Genomic DNA, 19,858 nt, shown 5'->3' on the forward strand with positions numbered 1-19,858 from the left:
CCTGGCTGGAGAAAAACTGTTACATAGCTGAATAATAACTCTTTCATGCAGAGAAAGAAAAAAAGCATCACAGCATATTTATTTGTGTGCTATGCACTGTACATATACACATCTATCTCATCATGTCACATGTCACTTAAGGTTCCCTCTAAGTGAAGTTTTTTTTTTTATTATTATTATCTGATATGCCCAGTTTAATAACGGAAACAAAGGAAATATTTTTCTACCAAAACTCATTATCCAGATAAAGAGCAATCTGGGAAATTGCACTGCGGCTGCTGGTTGTGTTGTATTTATTTGTTTACATATGGGACTCCATCTGTCAGAGGTCAGAAAATCCTGTCTTTCCTAATTGGTTATCAGAGATGATCTCAGTTAATCAGCTTAAACTTTTCAGAGTATTTCTAGAGGATCAGCGGATGGAGTGACAGAATCATCAGTGAAGCCAAGTGGAGAATTGTGAGTATGTTCTCTGGGGAATCTGGAGAAAAATGCTTCTTATTTTAAATCATTTTGCGTAAAACTATTTCTGAGGGCTCTAGCCTGCGATCCTGTCTATTGTGAGGCAGGGGAATCAGGCACAGCAAGACACAAAGATTCAGCAGCTTTCCTAGATAGTACATCTACAGGCAACATGGTATTCATTTTATGGAGAGTGCCTGTGCAGCCCTCTCTTGGATGTAGAAAGACTGAGCATCGAAATACCCAGTAGGGGAATGATGACATGGACAGCAGTATGCATGACTTCAATGGAGTAGCTATAGGAGATACAGAGGTTGTGATTGTACTTGGCTCCTGGACCAGAGAAATCCACCACGGGTCCTCTTTCCACCACTGTGTGAGCTTTTCCTTGGTGTTATGCTGGTAATAATTACCTCTACATGTGCTTTTTATAGTGGAAATCATTAACAAACGGTTGCCTCCCCTGCTTACACCTCTCTGACACTGCATCAGTCCTTAGCGGGTTTTGGTGTTCCATATCAATTGTTATGTACAGGGTGATTGATGGGGCCCATAGCTTCTTATCTATGCCACTGCCTGGTTGCTTAGTTATTTATCGATACACACAACATTCCTTCCAACTTCCTGTCTTTTTGGCATCAGGTTTGTGAGGCTAAAACTAAACTAATTGTGTTTTTGTGATTGTGGTGTTTGATGTTGTTATAATGTCTTCTGTGAGTCCGACTCATAACACAATTTTGTCTGTGACTTCTGTTTTTCATTTTGTGATATTGTTGCAGTGTCTGAATCAAGAACTTCCATTGCTGCAGTCATTATTATTATTATTTACCATTATTTTTCTGTTCAGACTCTGTATAGACAAAATTTTCCCTGTGAAGGTGCAGCTGACTGTGATGACAGAACTAACCCTTCACTCCTGGTCCAGATTTTTCAAAATGTGTCTGATATTAAATGGCAAATGACCTTAGTCAGATTAGGCTCTAGAGAGTTCCTGAAAGGGTGTTGTATTTTATTAAAAGCAATACAGCAATATGGTGTAATGATTGGTGTCAGCAAAACAGATTTTCTGATTATTGGTGATCTGCAGTATCACCAATAATACAGATGCTATACCTGATTATGTGGTGATCTGCAGAATCACCAATAATGCTAGTATAGCTAGACACAGGACAACCAATGTGAGATAGTGTTTGGTGCAACAGTAATGAGGAAAAGGAGATCTCCCGAGGAGCGGGTGACTCAGACAGTACTGCAGCCAAAGATTACCTGAGGAGCAGGTGATTCAGACTGTACTGCAACCAGTGGACACCTGAGGGGCAGGGACCACTGACTGTGCTGCAAAGGATGATCACCTGAGGAGCAGGCGATTAAGACTATACTGCAGCCAGTGGACACCTGAGGAGCAGGGACAACTGACTGTGCTGCAAAGGATGATCACCTGAGGAGCAGGCGATTAAGACTACACTGCAGCTAGTGGACACCTGAGGAGCAGGTGTTACAGACAGTGCTGCAAAGGCTGATCACCTGAGGAGCAGGTGACTAAGACTATACTGCAGCTGGTGGACACCTGTGGAGCAGGTGTTACAGACAGTGCTGCAAAGGCTGGTCACCTGAGGAGCAGGTGATTAAGACTATACTGCAGCTAGCGGACACCTGAGGAGCAGGTGTTACAGACAGTGCTGCTGCTGAGCTTCACCTGAGGAGTAGGTGAAGGCTACTACAGATCCCTCACCAGTGGCTAGGCCCACTGGTGAGGACAGGAAGGTCAGACAAGCAGAGTAGGCAACGTACGGACAGATAATGTACAAAGACGGAAGGCTGATTCAGTGTCAAGTTCAGGCAGAGTCTGCAACCGGAATCAGATGGGCAGAGGTACAGAATCAACAAGCAGGAGAGTAGTCAAAGGAAGCAGAAGGTCATAACAGATAATACAATGAAATTAGTACTTTAAGCTATCAACAGAATCTGGCTAAGTGTGGATCCCCAGCTCCAGCTGGTTCTAGCACACTTTGGGATCTGACTAGGGTCTGAGCGCTAACACGATAGCATTCGCAACAGCAGACACGGGGCAACTGACAGACTAGTACTATATATACAGAGATGCCCCGCAGCGCCGCCCCCATCACTCAGCCAATTCAAAGTACCGTTGGTGTCAGCTGACTTGGCAGATCAGCTGACTCCCCTTCTATTCGCATAAAGGTCCTGTCGCCTGGCGCGCGCGCGCATAGCCCTCAATCTATGTGCAATAGAAGGACCAGGCAGAGCAGCAGCATTTAACTGCGCTGCAGAGGCCGCCGGCTGATACGCGGAGATAGCCGCCATGCTTGCCTCTGTGGCGGTATCTCCGCTATCTATTACATATATATTTGAAACTGAAAGTAGGATGTTCAAGAAAACAGATCCATGTGGATTGGTCATTGCACAGGCTTTCAATAAGCAGAGTAAAGTCAAAACTACTACCAATCACATATAGGCCCAGGTCTCATTTCTGCTCACTTCAGGTTGACTGCTCCCTTACATAGTGTGATTTGTTCTTCAGAACATGGAGGATTTCCTACTGGTAATCTCCACTCTCTGTAATTACAAATGCTTTTTGTTTGTTTTTTTCTCGCTTGATCCCAATTTTCACCTTAATCTGATTAAGGGTCACAACCATCTTGCAGGATAATATTAAAGGGATACTGTAGGGGGGTCAGGGGAAAATGAGTTGAACTTACCCGGGGCTTCTAACGGTCCCCCGCAGACATCCTGTGTTGGCGCAGCCACTCACCGATGCTCTGGCCCCGCCTCCAGTTCACTTCTGGAATTTCTGACTTTAAAGTCAGAAAACCACTGCGCCTGTGTCGCTGTGTCCTCGATCCCGCTGATGTCATCAAGAGCGCACAGCGCAGGCCCAGTATGGTGTGTGTCTGCGCAGTACACTCCTGGTGACATCAGCGGGAGCGAGGACACGGGCGTGCAGGCGCAGTGGTTTTCTGACTTTAAAGTCAGAAATTCCAGAAGTGAACTGGAGGCGGGGCCGGAGCATCGGTGAGTGGCTGCGCCAACACAGGATGTCTGCGGGGGACCATTAGAAGCCCCGGGTAAGTTCAGCTCATTTTCCCCCGACCCCCCTACAGTATCCCTTTAACTATCTAATCTGATAGTGATTCACAGCATGACTCTGATTTGAGCAAAGGTTTTGTGTGTATGTTTGGATAGTGTAGGGAAGATCTAGAAGGCCTAGAGCGCAACTTATTTTGGATTAACCATCCTACTTCCTTACTATCCACTCCCACATAATCTTTTTATGGGATTAATCATTAAAATGCCCCTTCTGAGTTGTCTAGCTTTAGATAACTCGGGGCAGGGTTGCTGCAGCCAGCTATACTCAGGCTGCCTTCCTAAGCACTTTGATATTTCACATGATATGACATGTGATTGGGACTCGAAGGAGGATGTCAGTGTTACAGCCTCAGCTCTCCTCTTCCACCACCGAGTGGTGCTGCAAAGCTGACATCTTCCTTTGGGTCCTGATCGTATCATGTCATATCTTGTACTCGGGAAACAGAGGATGATGTCAGCGTTACTCAGTGATGGAAAAGGAGAGCCGACCCTGCAAGAGCAGAGCCGGGACAAGGTCCTCCAGCACCCAAGGCTGAGACACCAAAGTGCGCCCCTCCATTCCTGCCTCCCCAGCCATCACACACTGATTGCTATTAGACTAAGAGGCACCACAGGGCCCACAATCTCCCCAACACCTTAATATCTAGTTATCTGGCTTGCAGTCACTGCCATGTATCCCCTTTTCTTATTTCTTTGAGCTTCAAACACAATTAGGAATGACAGCTGAATGAATTCTGCGCCCCCTCCTACACTGCGCCCTGAGGCTGGAGCCTCTCCAGCCTATGCCTCGGCCCGGCCCTGTGCAAGAGGTAAAGGTAAATATCAAGTGCTTCCTGCTCCCACTCTGCAATAGGCTGGGGGAGGCAAGTAATTAAAGGATACCCGAAGTGACATGTGACATGATGAGATAGACATGTGTATGTACAGTGCCTAGCACACAAATAACTAGGCTGTGTTCCTTTTTTTCTTTCTCTGCCTGAAAAACTTAAATATCAGGTATGTAAGTGTCTGACTCAGTCCTGACTCAGACAGGAAGAGACTACAGTGTGACCCTCACCGATAAGAAATTCCAACTATAAAACACTTTCCTAGCAGAAAATGGCTTCTGAGGGCAAGAAAGAGGTAAAAAGGGAAATTTCTTATCAGTGAGGGTCACACTGTAGTCACTTCCTGTCTGAGTCAGGACTGAGTCAGCCACTTACATACCTGATATTTAACTCTTTCAGGCAGAGAAAGAGAAAAAGGAACACAGCATAGTCATTTGTGTGCTAGGCACTGTACATGCCTATGTCTATCTCATCATGTCACATGTCACTTCGAGTATCATTTAAGTGGTGCCACAATGCACATTTAAAAAAGCAGCAGTTAAAAGGTTAACTAAGGAGAGATTAAAATAACTGGAGGTTTTTTTTATTAGTCTTTGTGTTCAAAATGTGGGGACTTTCCCTACACAACTTGTTTTTAGTGAAAACTTTAATTTGGAGAGGAATGAAAAGAACCTTTTTTTTGACAGAGATACACACAGCAGTGATAGCTCCTTTGCTAGTTTATTTCCCAATCCCATCTAAAAAGCCACAGGTTATACCCTTCATTCTTTGTTTGCAGGCATCTGAGAGTGGAAGCCATTGTGCGTAAAGATGAACACCAGCTCACCTGCAACCAGTGCCTTGGCTCCCATTAGCAACCAAGGAGGACCCACAACACCTCGAAAAGGACCTCCAAAATTCAAGCAGAGACAAACACGACAGTTCAAGAGCAAGCCACCAAAAAAAGGAGTTAGAGGGTACATATAATGATATTTCTTGCATATTTAGTCAATAATGTTTGTTGTTTAGTGTCTTGTTGACATCTCCTGTGGGCCGGCATTGTGACACTGAGGATAGCACTTTCGCCTTGCAGTGCTAAGGTCCCAGATTCCAATCTTGGACAGCACACTATCTGCCTGGAGTTTGTATGTGCAACATATGTTTGCATGGGTTTCCTCTCACATTTCAGAAACATGCTGGTAGGTTAGTTGCAGGGCCGTGCAGAGGGTCCTTAAGTGGGGGGTGCTCAAATTTAAAAAAGGGGCCTGGCAATGGCTTCCCCCACATGCCCCTCCCTCTTCCTCATTTCTGGCTAGGGGGGTATTGATTGTTATGCTGCTGAATGCAGATGCTGGGTGCCATGTGGGTTCTGGGTGCTGGCACAGGGTGTCATGTGGATTCTGGCTGTATGGGTGTGTATCAACTATCATGTAGGTGTTGATTGCAGGTACTCAGTCCCTTTTGAGTTCTGAGTGCAAGTACTGGATGTCATATGTGAGTGCTTGGTGTGGGTGCTGGGCACCAAGTGGAGGCTTAGTGCAACTGGAACTACTGCAGATGAAACATGTGGGTGTTGGGTGCAGGTACTGGGTATCACATAGGTGCAAATACTTGGTGCCATGCCGGCACTGGGTGCTAGCTCTGGGTGGGTGTTGTGTGTCACGTGGGTTCTGAGTGCAGGTACTTCGGGTGCTAGTACTGGTTATGTGAGTGGGTGCCATGTGGAGGCTGTGTGCAGGTGTGAGTAGTGAGTGACATGTCAGAGCTGGGTGCAAGTTCTGTGCCATGTAGGTGTGAGTACTGGGTGCCAGCTATAGGGTAAAGGGGTGCAGGTATTGGGTGTCATGTGGCTGTTTGATGCAAGTACTAAGTGCCATATTGAGACCATATGTTAGTATTAGGTGCAGGGTGCTTGGTGCAAGTACTGGGTGCTTGCTATAGTGGGGGTTACTGGTTAAGTTTAATGTGGGTGCTGAATATTGGTGGGATTGCTGTGGGTGCAGGGGGTGGGAGGTCATTGTGGGTACTGCTATGAATGGCATAGTTGCTGCTAGGGGAGGTCGAGGTCAGTGTGGATAATGGGGGAAGGGTAGGTCACTGTGGGTCCTGGGGGAGAAGTAACTGTGGGTGCTGTGGAAAGTAGAGGTCAGTATAGGTGCTGGAGGAAAGGGAGGTTACTGTGGGTCATTTGAGGGAGATCACTGTGGGTATTGGGAGGTAGAGGTCATTGTGGGTGCAGGGGGTGGGAGGTCACTATGGGTGCTGCTATGAATGGCATAGTTGCTGCTAAGGGAGGTAGAGGTCAGTATGGGTGCTGGAGGAAAGGGAGGTCACTGTGGGTGCTTGGGGGGAGGTCACTGTGGGTCTTTGGGGAGGTAGAGGTCATTGAGGGTGCTGGAGGAAGGGGAGGCCACTAAGGGTGCTGCTATGAATGGCATAGTTGCTGCTAAGGGAGGTAGAGGTCAGTGTGGATGCTAGGGAAAGGGTAGGCCACTGTGGGTGCTGGGAGAAGTCAGTGTGGTTACTGGAGGAGGGAGTGGATGCAGGGTGTTGGGAGAAGCCACTGTGGGCGCTGGCAATGGGAGAGGTCACTGTAGGTGCTGCTTTTGGGATGGGAGGTCCCTGTGGGTGCTGCAGGGGACAGGAGGGTAGCCACTGGGGGAGGGAACAATCACTGTGGGTCCTGGGGGAGGGATAGGTCAGTGTGGGTGCTGGGGTAGGCAGGATCACTGCTAGAGCTGGGGAGGGAGAGGTCACTGTGGGTGCTAGGTGGAGGGAGAGGTCACTGTGGGTGCTGGGGGAGGGAGAGGTCACTGTGGGTGCTGGCTGGGGAGGGAGAGGTCACAATGGGTCCCAGGTGGAGGGAGAGGTCACTGTGTGTGCTAGATGGAGGGGAGAGGTCATTGTAGGTGCTAGATAGAGGGGAGAGGTCACTGTGGGTGCTGGGGGAGAGAGAGGTCACTATGGGTCCCAGGTGGAAGGAGAGGTCACTGTGGGTGCTAGGTGGAGGGAGAGGTCACTGTGGGTGCTAGATAGAGGGAGAGGTCACTGTGGGTGCTGGGTAAGAGAGAGGTCACTGTGGGTGCTGAGTAAGAGAGAGGTCCCTGTGGGTGCTGGGGGAGGGAGAGGTCACTGTGGGTGCTGGGGAGGGAGAGGTCACTATGGGTCCCAGGTGGAGGGAGAGGTCACTGTGGGTGCTAGGTGGAGGGAGTGGTCACTGTGGGTGCTAGGTGGAGGGAGAGGTCACTGTGGGTGCTAGATGGAGGGAGAGGTCACTGTGGGTGCTGGGGAGGGAGAGGTCAGTATGGGTCCTAGGTGGAGGGAGAAGTCACTGTTGGTGCTAGGCGGATGGATAGGTCACTGTGGGTGCTAGGTGGATGGAGAGGTCACTGTTGGTGCTAGGTGGATGGAGAGGTCACTGTGGGTGCTAGGTGGAGGGAGAAGTCACTGTTGGTGCTAGGTGGAGGGAGAGGTCACTGTGGGTCCTGGGGAGGGAGAGGTCAGTATGGGTCCTAGGTGGATGGAGAAGTCACTGTTGGTGCTAGGTGGATGGAGAGGTCACTGTGGGTGCTAGGTGGATGGAGAGGTCACTGTTGGTGCTAGGTGGATGGAGAGGTCACTGTGGGTGCTAGGTGGAGGGAGAAGTCACTGTTGGTGCTAGGTGGATGGAGATGTCACTGTGGGTGCTAGGGGAGAGGTCAGTATGGGTCCTAGGTGGAGGGAGAGGTCACTGTGGGTCCTAGGTGGAGGGAGAGGTCACTGTGGGTGCTGGGGGAAGGAGAGGTCACTATGGGTGCTGGGGAGGGAGAGGTCACTGTGGGTGCTAGGTGGAGGGAGAGGTCACTGTGGGTGCTGGGTAAGAGAGAGGTCACTGTAGGTGCTAGGAGGAGGGAGAGGTCACTGTGGGTGCTAAGTGAAGGGAGATGTCACTGTGGGTACTAGGTAGGAAGAGGTCAGTATGGGTCCTAGGTAGAGGGAGAGGTCACTGTGAGTGCTAGGGGAGGGAGTGGTCACTGGGTACTAGGTGGAGGGAGAGGTCACTGTGGGTGCTGGGGGAGGTAGAGGTCAGTATGGGTCCTAGGTGGAGGGAGAGGTCAGTATGCCACACTAGGATTCCTGCCTGGGCCTCTTCACTTAAAAGTATCCCAGGTGAGGGCGGAGCTTCCCGCGGGTGGGCGGGGCTTACCGCGGTAGGGGCGGAGCTTATTTTGCATCGCGAGTGGGGCCTTTTTTGAAGGTTTTAAAAAAGGGGGGTGCCTGGGCACCCAGAGCACCCCCCTGTGCACGTGCCTGGTTAGTTGGTTTCCCAAGCTGGTTCAAGGTAGGTTAGTTTAAATACCCCCAATAACTCATCTCAGATTATGATAGTAATTCAGAATGTAACTATGCCAGCTTACAGAGCATTCTCCAAGCTGGCAAGGCCAGATCTATACTTTTCTTCCCCCCAGGGCAACTTTCTTGTGGCTTCCCTTTTATGTGCAGTAGCCTTCTTTAATTCCTCTTCCATATGTAACATCTATGCACAGAAGCTCTTGTCTTTCATGTACAGCTCTCCTGGACAGCAGCAAACCCTCTTCCATGTTTAGCCACCCCCATGGGCAGCTGCCACCCTAGGCGCAGGCCTGTGTGGCCTTTCCAGAAATTTTCATTTCCAAAAACCAAGTGCTGCAAGTCCTATAGGAAAGCACTAAACTAATTTAGTTAGTTAGTCATAGATGATGGCAAAGCAGAAATAAATCCAGCAAGGCAAGGGTAGCCACCATAGGAACTTGTAGCATAGGTTTATGAAATATAAGGATTTCAAAAAATCAGTTCTTCTGTATTTCAGGCTGAGTTCCCACTGAACAGATGAAAAGTTGATCCTGCAAAAACTGATCCAGTTGAAACGTAAAACAGATTTGTTACATTGGACATCAGTTTTTCATCTGTTTTCTCTGTTCGGGTTCACATAACCACCTGCTTGGTAAACCACATTTGTGTTCCTCTGCCACTGTTGACACTACCGCTGGGGTCCACTGCACAGGAGAAGCGCCAATATACAAATTGGAGCCCCAGCAGAAGCATTGAGGCTCCCCATTGGATTGCAAGAGACCAATGGGGAATTTTCATTCAAACCAGAGAGGATTCTCATTGGTCTGTTGCAATCTAGTAAGAGCCTGATGCTTCTGATGGAGCTCAAATCTGTATAGCAGTGATTCTGCTGTGCACTTGTGCAGTGGACCGAGCAACGGAGGACCCAGATGTGAAGGTGGCAGGTGAGTAAAAAAATTGTGAAATGAATGCGGTGACCAACATAGTCAGAACGGACATTAGCCGTTCTCATCGGCTTCCATTGATTCCATTGACAACAATCGGAATCTGCTTTGTATCGCCGATCCGGAAAAGTTGTGCAGGACTCATACTGGTATTCCACCTGTCAAAACGGATCACATGGATCAGTTACGAGTGGACAAATGTAAACAGATCCTATTTCTTTGCTTGCAGACCCATTCGGTTTAGTTCCACCAATTGGAAGGTTTTTATGTGCATTGTGAACCCAGATGTAGGAAGTTGCTATCCTACTGAGAAACTAACATTTCCATTTTTGTTGCAGGTTTGGCGATGATATTCCGGGAATGGAGGGACTTGGAACAGGTAAATGAATTATTCATTCTTCATTTTCAATAATGTTATATTCCATGCTGTAGCCAATAGAACAGCAGAGAATAATGAACAATTTCAGTAACACTTGCGGCTATGAGTGTTTCTTTGGCATAGTAAACATATCTCTTCTGGAAAGAGCCATCTAGCGGCCATATTGAAAATTTGAGAGGCTTTTTTTATTTTTAGAAAAAAATGAACATTGTATGGTATATTGGTTTACTTTTTCAACCAATACAATCAAGGAAATTGAATTTAAAAGTTCTTAAAATAGAGAGAAAAAAATTGTATGGTGCATGGCTACCTTTTACCTTTACCACTCTGTTCTGAGCATAAAACGTTTTTGGCTGGGCCAAGCCTTAAAGGCAACTCAGAGCCTATTGGATAAAATATAAAAACCTAACCCTTCCTTAAAGAGAATCTGTACTCTAAAATTCTTACAATAAAAAGCATACCATTCTATTCCTTATGTTCTCCTGGGCCCCTCTGTGCTGTTTCCGCCACTCCCTGCTGCAATCCTGGCTTGTAATTGCCATTTTTATGCAGTGTTTACAAACAAAAAACATGGCTACTAACCACTGTGAGAACAGCTTACTGTGTGACTCATGCAGAGCTTGGAGAGGGTATGTATAGCTTCTGCCAATGACAAGCAGTGCTGCACATTCCACACATTCCAGCCTGATCCCGACAGAGCCGACAGAGGAAAGGAGGTAAGATTTATTACAGAGACAATGCAACTAGGAAAGGCTGCAGTAAGACAGACCACATTAGAACAGTAATAGGAACTTATAGGATAGAAGAAATAAGGCTCAACATTTTGTTACAGAGTCTCTTTAAAGGGAACCAGAGAGGAACGGGGGGGGGGGGGGGTGAAAAAATAAAAAGATTTTATACATACCTGGGGCTTCTTCCAGCCCCATAAGCCTGAATTGCTCCCACGCCGCCGTCCTCAGCTTCCTGGATCCGCCGGTACCGGGCCCGTCACTTCCGGCGGACGCGGCCAATTCTCCGCATCACAGGGGCTCCCTCCATACATGTATGCATGCGGCTGCGCAGTTAACAGCCACATGCGTATCTGTATGGGGAGAGCACCCTGTGATGCGGAGAATTGCCCGCGTCCGCCGGCCGACTTGCCGACTCGTGACAATGACGGGACCCGGTGGCGGCTGATCCAGGCAGCGGAGGAGTGCGGCGTGGGAGCGATCCGTGCGTATGGGGCTGGAGGAAGCCCCAGGTATGTATATTGCATCCTCTCTGGTTCCCTTTAAGGCTGGGAGGTACTCACATTGAAGGGCTCCCCCAACATGCCATGCGGCAGCTGCGAATGTGTGCTTCAGCCATAGGAGCTTTAAACTGCGACACCTCTGGGACTGGCTGAAGAAGATGGTTGAGCTCATACAGATGGTGCGTAGGGGGTGTTGCGAAACAGCCTCCCAGAGGTAAGTAATGAAGAAATGCCACCCCCCCCCCCCCCCCTTCAACAGCCCACATACATATCCTAAGTACCCTAAGGGAGGTTATTTTTATACATTTTACCAAATTGGTGCTCAGATCCCTTTAAAGATCAAACTACTGTTCAATGCTGCATAGAGCAAACGCACAAAAGAAAACCATTTAATAGTGACTATTTTCACATTTTTATTTTACAGATATCACTGTCATCTGTCCTTGGGAAGCCTTCAGCCACTTAGAATTACACGAGCTGGCACAGTTTGGAATCATCTAACACTCCACCAGAAGAATGAATTATTTTCTGATGAAAAAAAACTTTTTTGATACCTTTATCTAAATGTTACGTTGGCTATAATGAACCAGCAATTACATGTATATGAAATGTACATACACCTTCAGTCATTGGGAAAAAACATTGTCATTGGTTTCGTCTTCAGGTTACTTATGGGTATCGCGCAAACTGAGAGGACAATGTGGTGGCCATCTTTATTTCCAGTTGACAGGCTGTCATGCTAAAAGTTTGATTTTAATCTTTTGACACCCCTGAGATACACATGAAGTTAGGGGTGCCAGAGCGGATTTAGGATGGCGTTTCTTACATTTGTATTACAATGTATACCTCTGTATAAAGAATGGTGCCTGCCATCAATTGGGGGGGAATTTACATGAAGTACCATGTGACACATAACATATAAATATAAAAGGGGTACTCCAAATTGTGTATATGTGCTTTCTAAATATTCCCCTATCGAATTATTTATATATATTTATTTTTATGTTTTTCCCAAACGGGCAGTACTCCAGGGCATCTGCTCCATATTAAGAGAAGTGGGAATTTAAATACAGAACTATGCACTACTATTCTCTTCAGTGGAGTTCACAAATGTAACTACCTGCGGACTGACATAGTTGAAATCTACGGCGGGCAGGGGGCACTGCGGTTCTGACCGGACGTAAACTCTATGTCCCATTCACCGCACGCCCTCGCCCGTCCCCGCTGCTCTGTCCGCTCTGTCTCCGCCGCAATGTGCTGCTCTGCCGACTCTATGACGGCAGAGCACTGTGAGCCGGGCAGGAGCCGTTTTCATTGGCTCCTGGCCCTGTCATTCATGTAAGCCGTTCCCATTGGCTTACATTGAGTGACAGGGTCAGGAGCCAATGAAAGCGGCTCCTGACTGGCGCACAGCGCTCTGCCGTCCTAGCGACGGCAGAGAGAGCAGCCTGCGGCGGGGACAGAGCGACGTGACCGTCGGGAGCGGCGTATTTTAGCGGCGATTCGTCGGGAAGCGGCGGTTTACTAGACCTGCACCCTCTGGTCCTTAAGGGGGCAGAGGGTGCTGGTCCCGAAGTGGTTAATGTACTGATCCAGTGCTTCGCATTCTCATAATGTGTTTACAGACTGCATCAAACAATTCTCATTGCTAAGGCTTGGTATACACGTAAAAAGTTGTCCAGTCCTGTCCTGTCAGCTTTTGCCAGTTGGCATCAGTTCTGAATGTGTTTCTATGGATGTTTTTAACACATAAGTGTGTACATTTTCTGTCCAGTCCAGTCAGTTTTGTATCAGTTTTGCATGTGTTTCTACGTAGGCTGTGTTCACACATAAGGTGCATATTTCCGGAACAGTCAGGTAAAACGGATAGAAAACTGATGCAAAACTGAGAGGGCGGGAAAGGATTGGACTGGAAATGTACACCTTTTGTGTGTGAGCATAATCTGAAATGGCTCCTTTTATATTCCTCTGACTTGAAGCTTCTTTTAAATTTAAGTGGCAATGAAGCTTTTATCACGCAGCTATTTAATTTTTGTTTTATATGAATGTAGTTATTGCAAACTGTGTGACTACTATGTATAAACATATTTGTCAATTTATTGTACAAAAACAGGGTGTTGCCTCCACTCTGTGCGGTTTATTTATTTTGTGTAACATTCAGGTGAAAAATAAGAGGGTGACTTTCCTCCTGCATAAGCAGAGGGTTTTATTGTGTTGGACAGAAAAAAAAAACAACAACGATTCTTAAAGGACTTACGAGGCGAAAATCAGTAAAAAAGTTAAACACCTATTGTGTGTAACGATTGTGGAATTATCTCCGTGGTCAGCGCACAAGATCCGCGCTGACGCTGCGGAAATCCTCCACAAGCGTCTGTATAACATAACCCATCTTTGGTGCACTGCACCTGTAGAGGGGAATTCCCACCGGCAGATGGAGCTGTGGAGTGCAGAGGAATAAACCCTTTGCACTGCCACAGATGCCAGATAGGAATTGTACGAGGGGAAGCAATACAGGGCAAGATAGCCCCTAGTGAGAGAGAGTGAGCACAGAGACAGAATGTATGTATGTCCACCAATCTAGTCGCCACCCGACGACGGTGAACACACACCAGCGAAGACCAAGTGGGAAAGCAATCGCAGGAATGGCGATTGCTAATAGCGACACAAGAATGAGTAAAGACAGAGCATAGGTGTAGTAAGAAAGACACAGCAAACCATAACAATCAGAACGCCAAGGAAAATAACAAACGCACTAGCTGAACGCGGTCGCCGCACGAGAAGCGCAACAGCGACAAAACACGTTAATGCTGCGGTCTCCGCACGAGAAGCGCAACAGAGACAAAACGCGCCAACCCTGACTAACAAAAGAACACAGAAAACACAAACAACCAAATAACAGAAATGCTTGCTAATCGGTTGCCTTAACTGAGGCAACAGCAAGCGTTTGCTCCAGACAAACAGACAACAGGAACAAGTCAGATAGGATCCACTGCTCTTCCGCAAGAGCGAGTGCGATCCGTACACGGGAACAGGATAGAAAGGATCCACTGCTCTTCCGCAAGAGCAAGTGCGATCCGCACAACAAGACAGACAGAAGGAGTAACCAGTAGCAACCACAGCTCTGGCAACACTCCTAGACAGAATACAAAGAGATCCACCGCCTCTAACGCTAGGGCGAATGCAATCCAAACAGACAGAGCGATTTCCTGTCAGCCGCCGATGGCGACAGAACAATCGCAACAGAAAGACAGAACAAGGCTAAACAGTTAATAACGACCTCACTATGCTAGAGAGAATGCTAGTGCACTCCCAAGGAACTACTCTAAGATAGCAATATTAGCAAACAATTAGCAGAGGGCTGAGACTCCAGGCAAGTTAGCAGGAACAATCCTTCATGACCAGCAGGGAATTCAGGGAGGAAATGATATTTATACTGCAAGCCATCAAAGGAAGCAGCTAAGCAATTTGCATGACAAGTGGATGCAAATTCCTCACCAGAACAGCAACTCTGCAATTTGCAGAGTGAAGACAGGTCTCTTTTCCAGGGACCTGCAGCACTCAGACCTAAATAATGGTCAAAAAGCTGTCTGCCTGTGCAGACAGCAGAGCAGATCATTACAGTGTGCATTAACATCTTTGGGAAACGCCATCCACGCCCCCCGGTCCATTCCCGCTGTGTCTCTTTTATAAAGCCATGGCTCCTGTGGGGCCCCGACCCGATTCCTCGGGTCGCCCTCACCTGCCCCAATCAACATGGCCGCCGGGTCCTGCCGTGCCTGCGCTGTTCTCATAGTCGAAAGCACGGCTGCCCAGCTCTGAGTCCGCCTCCATCTCTGACCTCGTTCCCGGCGGTCTCGCTTGCTTTAAGTCCACGAGACTGCTGGGAACAAGGTCAGAGATGGAGGCGGACTCAGAGCTGCGCAGCCGTGCTTGTGACTATGAGGACAGCGCAGGCCCGCCAGGACCCAGTGGCCATGTTGATTGGGGCAGGTGAAGGCAATCCGAAGAATCGGGTTGGGACCCCACAGGAGCCATGGCTTTATAAAAGAGACGCGGCGGAATGGACCAGGGGGCGCGGATGGCGCTCCCCAAAGATGTTAATGTACAATAGGTATTTAACTTTTTTACTGATTTTCGCCTCGTAAGTCCTTTAAATAGTAATTTTATTGACTGAAACAGGGGCATAACTAGGGGGAAGCAGCCACAGGCTGGCCCAGAGGTGTGGGAGGGCCTAACTACTAACCTTCCCTTTCTCTGATACTCCAGATCAGGTGTTTTTGTGGCCAGGGCTGGATTTTTGGAAAGGCCACAAAGGCCCGGGCCTTGGGCAGCTGCAGCACAAGGGGGGCGCCTGGACACGAAAAAGGGGTTACGGCATATGAAAGGAGAGGCTGACAATGGGGAGCAACACATGAAAAACGAAGCCGATGTCCAAGAGAGCTGTACATGAAAGAGAGGGGCAGAGTACAGGGATTATACACAAGAAGAGGGAGCAGCACATGAAATGGGGGACGGCATTGCTGTACAAGAAAGGAGAGCCCCAATATACTTGGCCTAGGGGTGAAAAAAGTATGAATCCGGCATTGTTTCTGGCTACACATGTTATTAGTGTGAAGAGCCTGATGGCCACACTAGTTTTATGATCCTTCTATAATGAAAGCCCATGTTGTGAGGGTCCCCAAGGGAGGCAAAGGAAGGGTTGTGAACATTAAGGGACCACATAAAAATGTTGCTGGGGGGCTCCATGATTTTGTAGCTACGCCCCTGGACTGAACAGATTACAATTGCAAGCTTTGGAAAAGGTTTGGTAATCTCTAAACTTTGCAGTTCTAATCTACTCTGGCATCTAGTAAAAGCTTTTCGTTAGCTATATATATATATATATATATATATATATATATATATATATATATATAAATATATATATATATATATATATATATATATATATATATATATATATATATATTGTCAAGAAACTATTTGTTCAAAAACAATATTGAAAATAAGAAAGCATAATGGTAAATGTCTATCACAAAACAAGGTAATATTAGGTTAGCAGTAATGGAAATAGTGATGATTAACATTAGGAAATTAAGAATATGTTTATTAAATATTGCCTAGATAAAATAAATAACAAAAAAATGATAAATACATTGATACAGAGATAATCCATAAAATGCTTATGTTAATGTAAGTTCACTTATTTTTTATTTTGAAAGAAAAAAGTAAATCCCACACTTCAAGTGAACCTGCCATTGACAAAAGTGCAACTGGATCTGTGTCAAGTCAATAAAGGAGCCGATTTGTGCTGATTTTTTTAGTACACTAACCGCGTCCCTTTGCACCAGAAGTGTCCGATTCACCGCCAACCTCCTGCAAAGTCAAAAGCGTTGGACTTCTGCGGCGACCAAATGCATGTAGGTCAATGGCCGAAGCAGAAACTTTAAACACATTGGCGGTGGCGGTGTCGATTCTTAACCCTTACAGCGAGAAAAAAAAAGGAAAATTAAATACAGGCTAGTTCTAAATAGGAATGGCACTATACAGACACATGTTTATCTCATCAAGTTACATGTCACTTCAGGCTGTGTGCCTAAAATATTAATATTCTATCTTGCATTACTGCACACAAATACAGTCAGCTGACAGTCTGCAGTTAAAGCACATCGTGTTTGTCTCATTTCAAATCCACTGTGGTTGTGTACAGAGCCAAAAATGTTAGAATTCTGTTGATTTCCCAATATTTATGGACCTGACTGTATGCACTGTGATCATTTTATAAAACATGCTACATTGTTTTACATTCCATTGTTATTTGTTACATATGCATAACTGGAAAATGAAAGCTTACAAACAATCTGTCGTCAGACACATTTTAAATGCAGCCAAAACAGTCTTGGTTAGACTCTGGGGGAAAACCACTGTACCCTCCCTTACCTTGGTGATCCAGGAACTAGACCAGATCCAAAGTCTAGAGAGAGAAAGAGTTGGGCCGAACGGTTCGCCTGCGAACGGTTCCATGCGAACTTCAGTGGTTCGCGTTCGCGTCCCGCAGGCGAACTTTTGCGGAAGTTCGGTTCGCCCCATAATGCACCATGAGGGTCAACTTTGACCCTCTACATCACAGTCAGCAGGCCCAGTGTAGCCAATTAGGCTTCACTAGCCCCTGGAGCCACTCCCCCCCTAATAAAAGGCAGGCACCATTAGGCTCACTCGTGTGCCTGCGTTAGTGAGAGTAGGGCGAGCTGCTGCAGACTGTCTCTCATAGGGAAAGATTAGTTAGGCTTAGCTTGTTCCTGGCTGCATACCTGTTCTGTGAACCCACCACTGCATACCTGTACTGTGAACCCACCACTGCATACCTGTTCTGTGAACCCACCACTGCATACCTGTTCTGTGAACCCACCACTGCATACCTGTTCAGTGAACCCACCACTGCATAACTGTTCAGTGAACCTGCCACTGCATACCTGTTCTGTGAACCCACCACTGCATACCTGTTCAGTGAACCCACCACTGCATACCTGTTCAGTGAACCCACCACTGCATACCTGTTCAGTGAACCTGCCACTGCATAAATGTTCAGTGAACCCACCACTGCATACCTGTTCAGTGAACCTGCCACTGCATACCTGTTCTGTGAACCCACCACTGCATACCTGTACTGTGAACCCACCACTGCATACCTGTTCAGTGAACCCACCACTGCAAACCTGTTCAGTGAACCCACCACTGCATACCTGTTCAGTGAACCTGCCACTGCATACCTGTTCAGTGAACCCACCACTGCATACCTGTTCAGTGAACCCACCACTGCATACCTGTTCAGTGAACCTGCCACTGCATACCTGTACTGTTCAGTGAACCCGCAACTGCATACCTGTTCTGTTCAGTGAACCCGCCACTGTATTCCTGTTCAGTAAACCCGCCACTGCATACCTGTTGTGTTCAGTGAACCCGCCACTGTATACCTGTTCAGTGAACCTGCCACTGCATACCTGTTCTGTGAACCCGCCACTGCATACCTGTTGTGTTCAGTGAACCCGCCACTGTATACCTGTTCAGTGAACCTGCCACTGCATACCTGTTCTGTGAACCCGCCACTGTATACCTGTTCTGTTCAGTGAACCCGCCACTGCATACCTGTTCTGTTCAGTGAACCCGCCACTGCATACCTGTTCTGTTCAGTGAACCCGCCACTGCATACCTGTTCTCGCCATGGTGCGCACCAGTCCAGCACGGCCGTCACTACACAAACAGCTGTTTGCGGTGCGTTACACGGTGAGTTTGGTGTGTCAGTGTGAAGCAGTACCTTAATTACACTACCTGATTGATGTATACACATGCAAGATGTTTTAAAGCACTTTAGGCCTGTCATTTAGCATTCAATGTGATTTCTGCCCTTAAAACGCTGCTTTGCGTCAAATCCAGATTTTTCCCGGGGACTTTTGGCATGTATCCCACTCCTCCACCTGGGGGTCCAGGTGTTAGACCCCTTGAAACATCTTTTCCATCACTTTTGTGGCCAGCATAATTTTTTTTTTTCAAAGTTCGCATCCCCATTGAAGTCTATTGCGGTTCGCGAACTTTTACGCGAACTGAACCTTACGCGGAAGTTCGCGAACCTAAAATTGGAGGTTCGGCCCCACTCTAGAGAGAGATAGGATGTTTCTCATAAATAAACAAAAGTTTGCTTTCCTAAAACAGAAAGAATTTGCGATAATTCAGGTTGGAGTGAGCTCGAGATGTCTCTCGGGCACCACTGCTGAATATATGCAAATTAACCATTGTACCCTTAGAAGCTAAACACACCTCCAGAATCGCTGGAATGCAATGATGTGTCAGCTTGTTAATATGTACAGAGCCATAATAATCCAACATGCATACAGACTGTTTCGGATTGTTTGATCCTCATCAGTGCATGGCATGGATTAATTTGGCTCTATGGAGTAGGGCTTGTAAATCCGAGAGGCACAGACTAACCAGCAAGCTCATGGTGACCCAGAACTCATTGGGGTGTGTAAGGGACTACAATGGTCCTAAAAGCCCCCTTACTAAGATGTTAAGAAAAACAAAAGTTTGCTTTCCTAAAACAGAAAGAATTTGCGATAATTCAGGTTGGAGTGAGCTCGAGATGTCTCCCAGGCACCACTGCTGAATATATGCAAATTAACCATTGTTAATAAATAAACAAGAGCTGTTTTCCAAGACTTGGAACTTATGGTCTGTGTATAGAGAATCAGAAGAGCTGAGAGACGCCATATCATAGTTGAAAAGAGGCCCTTGAGAAATAACAGATTGTGTTTCCCTCATACCCCTCCTGGTGTTTGTCATGTATACACCCAAAAATCTTGACTCGGTATTGTAAACCCCCCTGACCCTACCCTGAACCGGACCAGTTCATGTTCTGTTTAAAACCCTGCTACGTTAGCGGTAGAAGCTAATCCCTCCAAAGATTTTATGATATTTACTAGAGACGAGGAGGGTGAAATATCTTAGAGGTTTCCATACAACCTAACCCCAACCTTTCGCTATGATCAGTTTTTTGCTATTAACGTATGGTTTTTGTATGCAAATTAAGAGGATTCTGCTGTACTTGACATGATGGATTTGAACC

At 47.0% G+C, this 19,858-nt stretch overlaps 1 protein-coding gene across 1 annotated transcript; it reads left to right on the forward strand.

The window, feature by feature from the left end:
* Positions 1-397: 397 nt before the first annotated feature.
* PDE6H (phosphodiesterase 6H) lies at positions 398-13,348 on the forward strand. Its single transcript, XM_068253158.1, has 4 exons — positions 398-459; positions 5,173-5,350; positions 9,967-10,007; positions 11,663-13,348. Exons 2-4 carry the CDS (start codon positions 5,205-5,207, stop codon positions 11,737-11,739), a joined length of 264 nt encoding a protein of 87 aa, XP_068109259.1. The 5' UTR covers positions 398-459; positions 5,173-5,204; the 3' UTR covers positions 11,740-13,348.
* The last annotated feature ends 6,510 nt before the right edge of the window (positions 13,349-19,858 follow it).

This window comes from Hyperolius riggenbachi, chromosome 9, assembly GCF_040937935.1.
Source record: "Hyperolius riggenbachi isolate aHypRig1 chromosome 9, aHypRig1.pri, whole genome shotgun sequence".
Lineage (NCBI taxonomy): Eukaryota > Metazoa > Chordata > Amphibia > Anura > Hyperoliidae > Hyperolius > Hyperolius riggenbachi.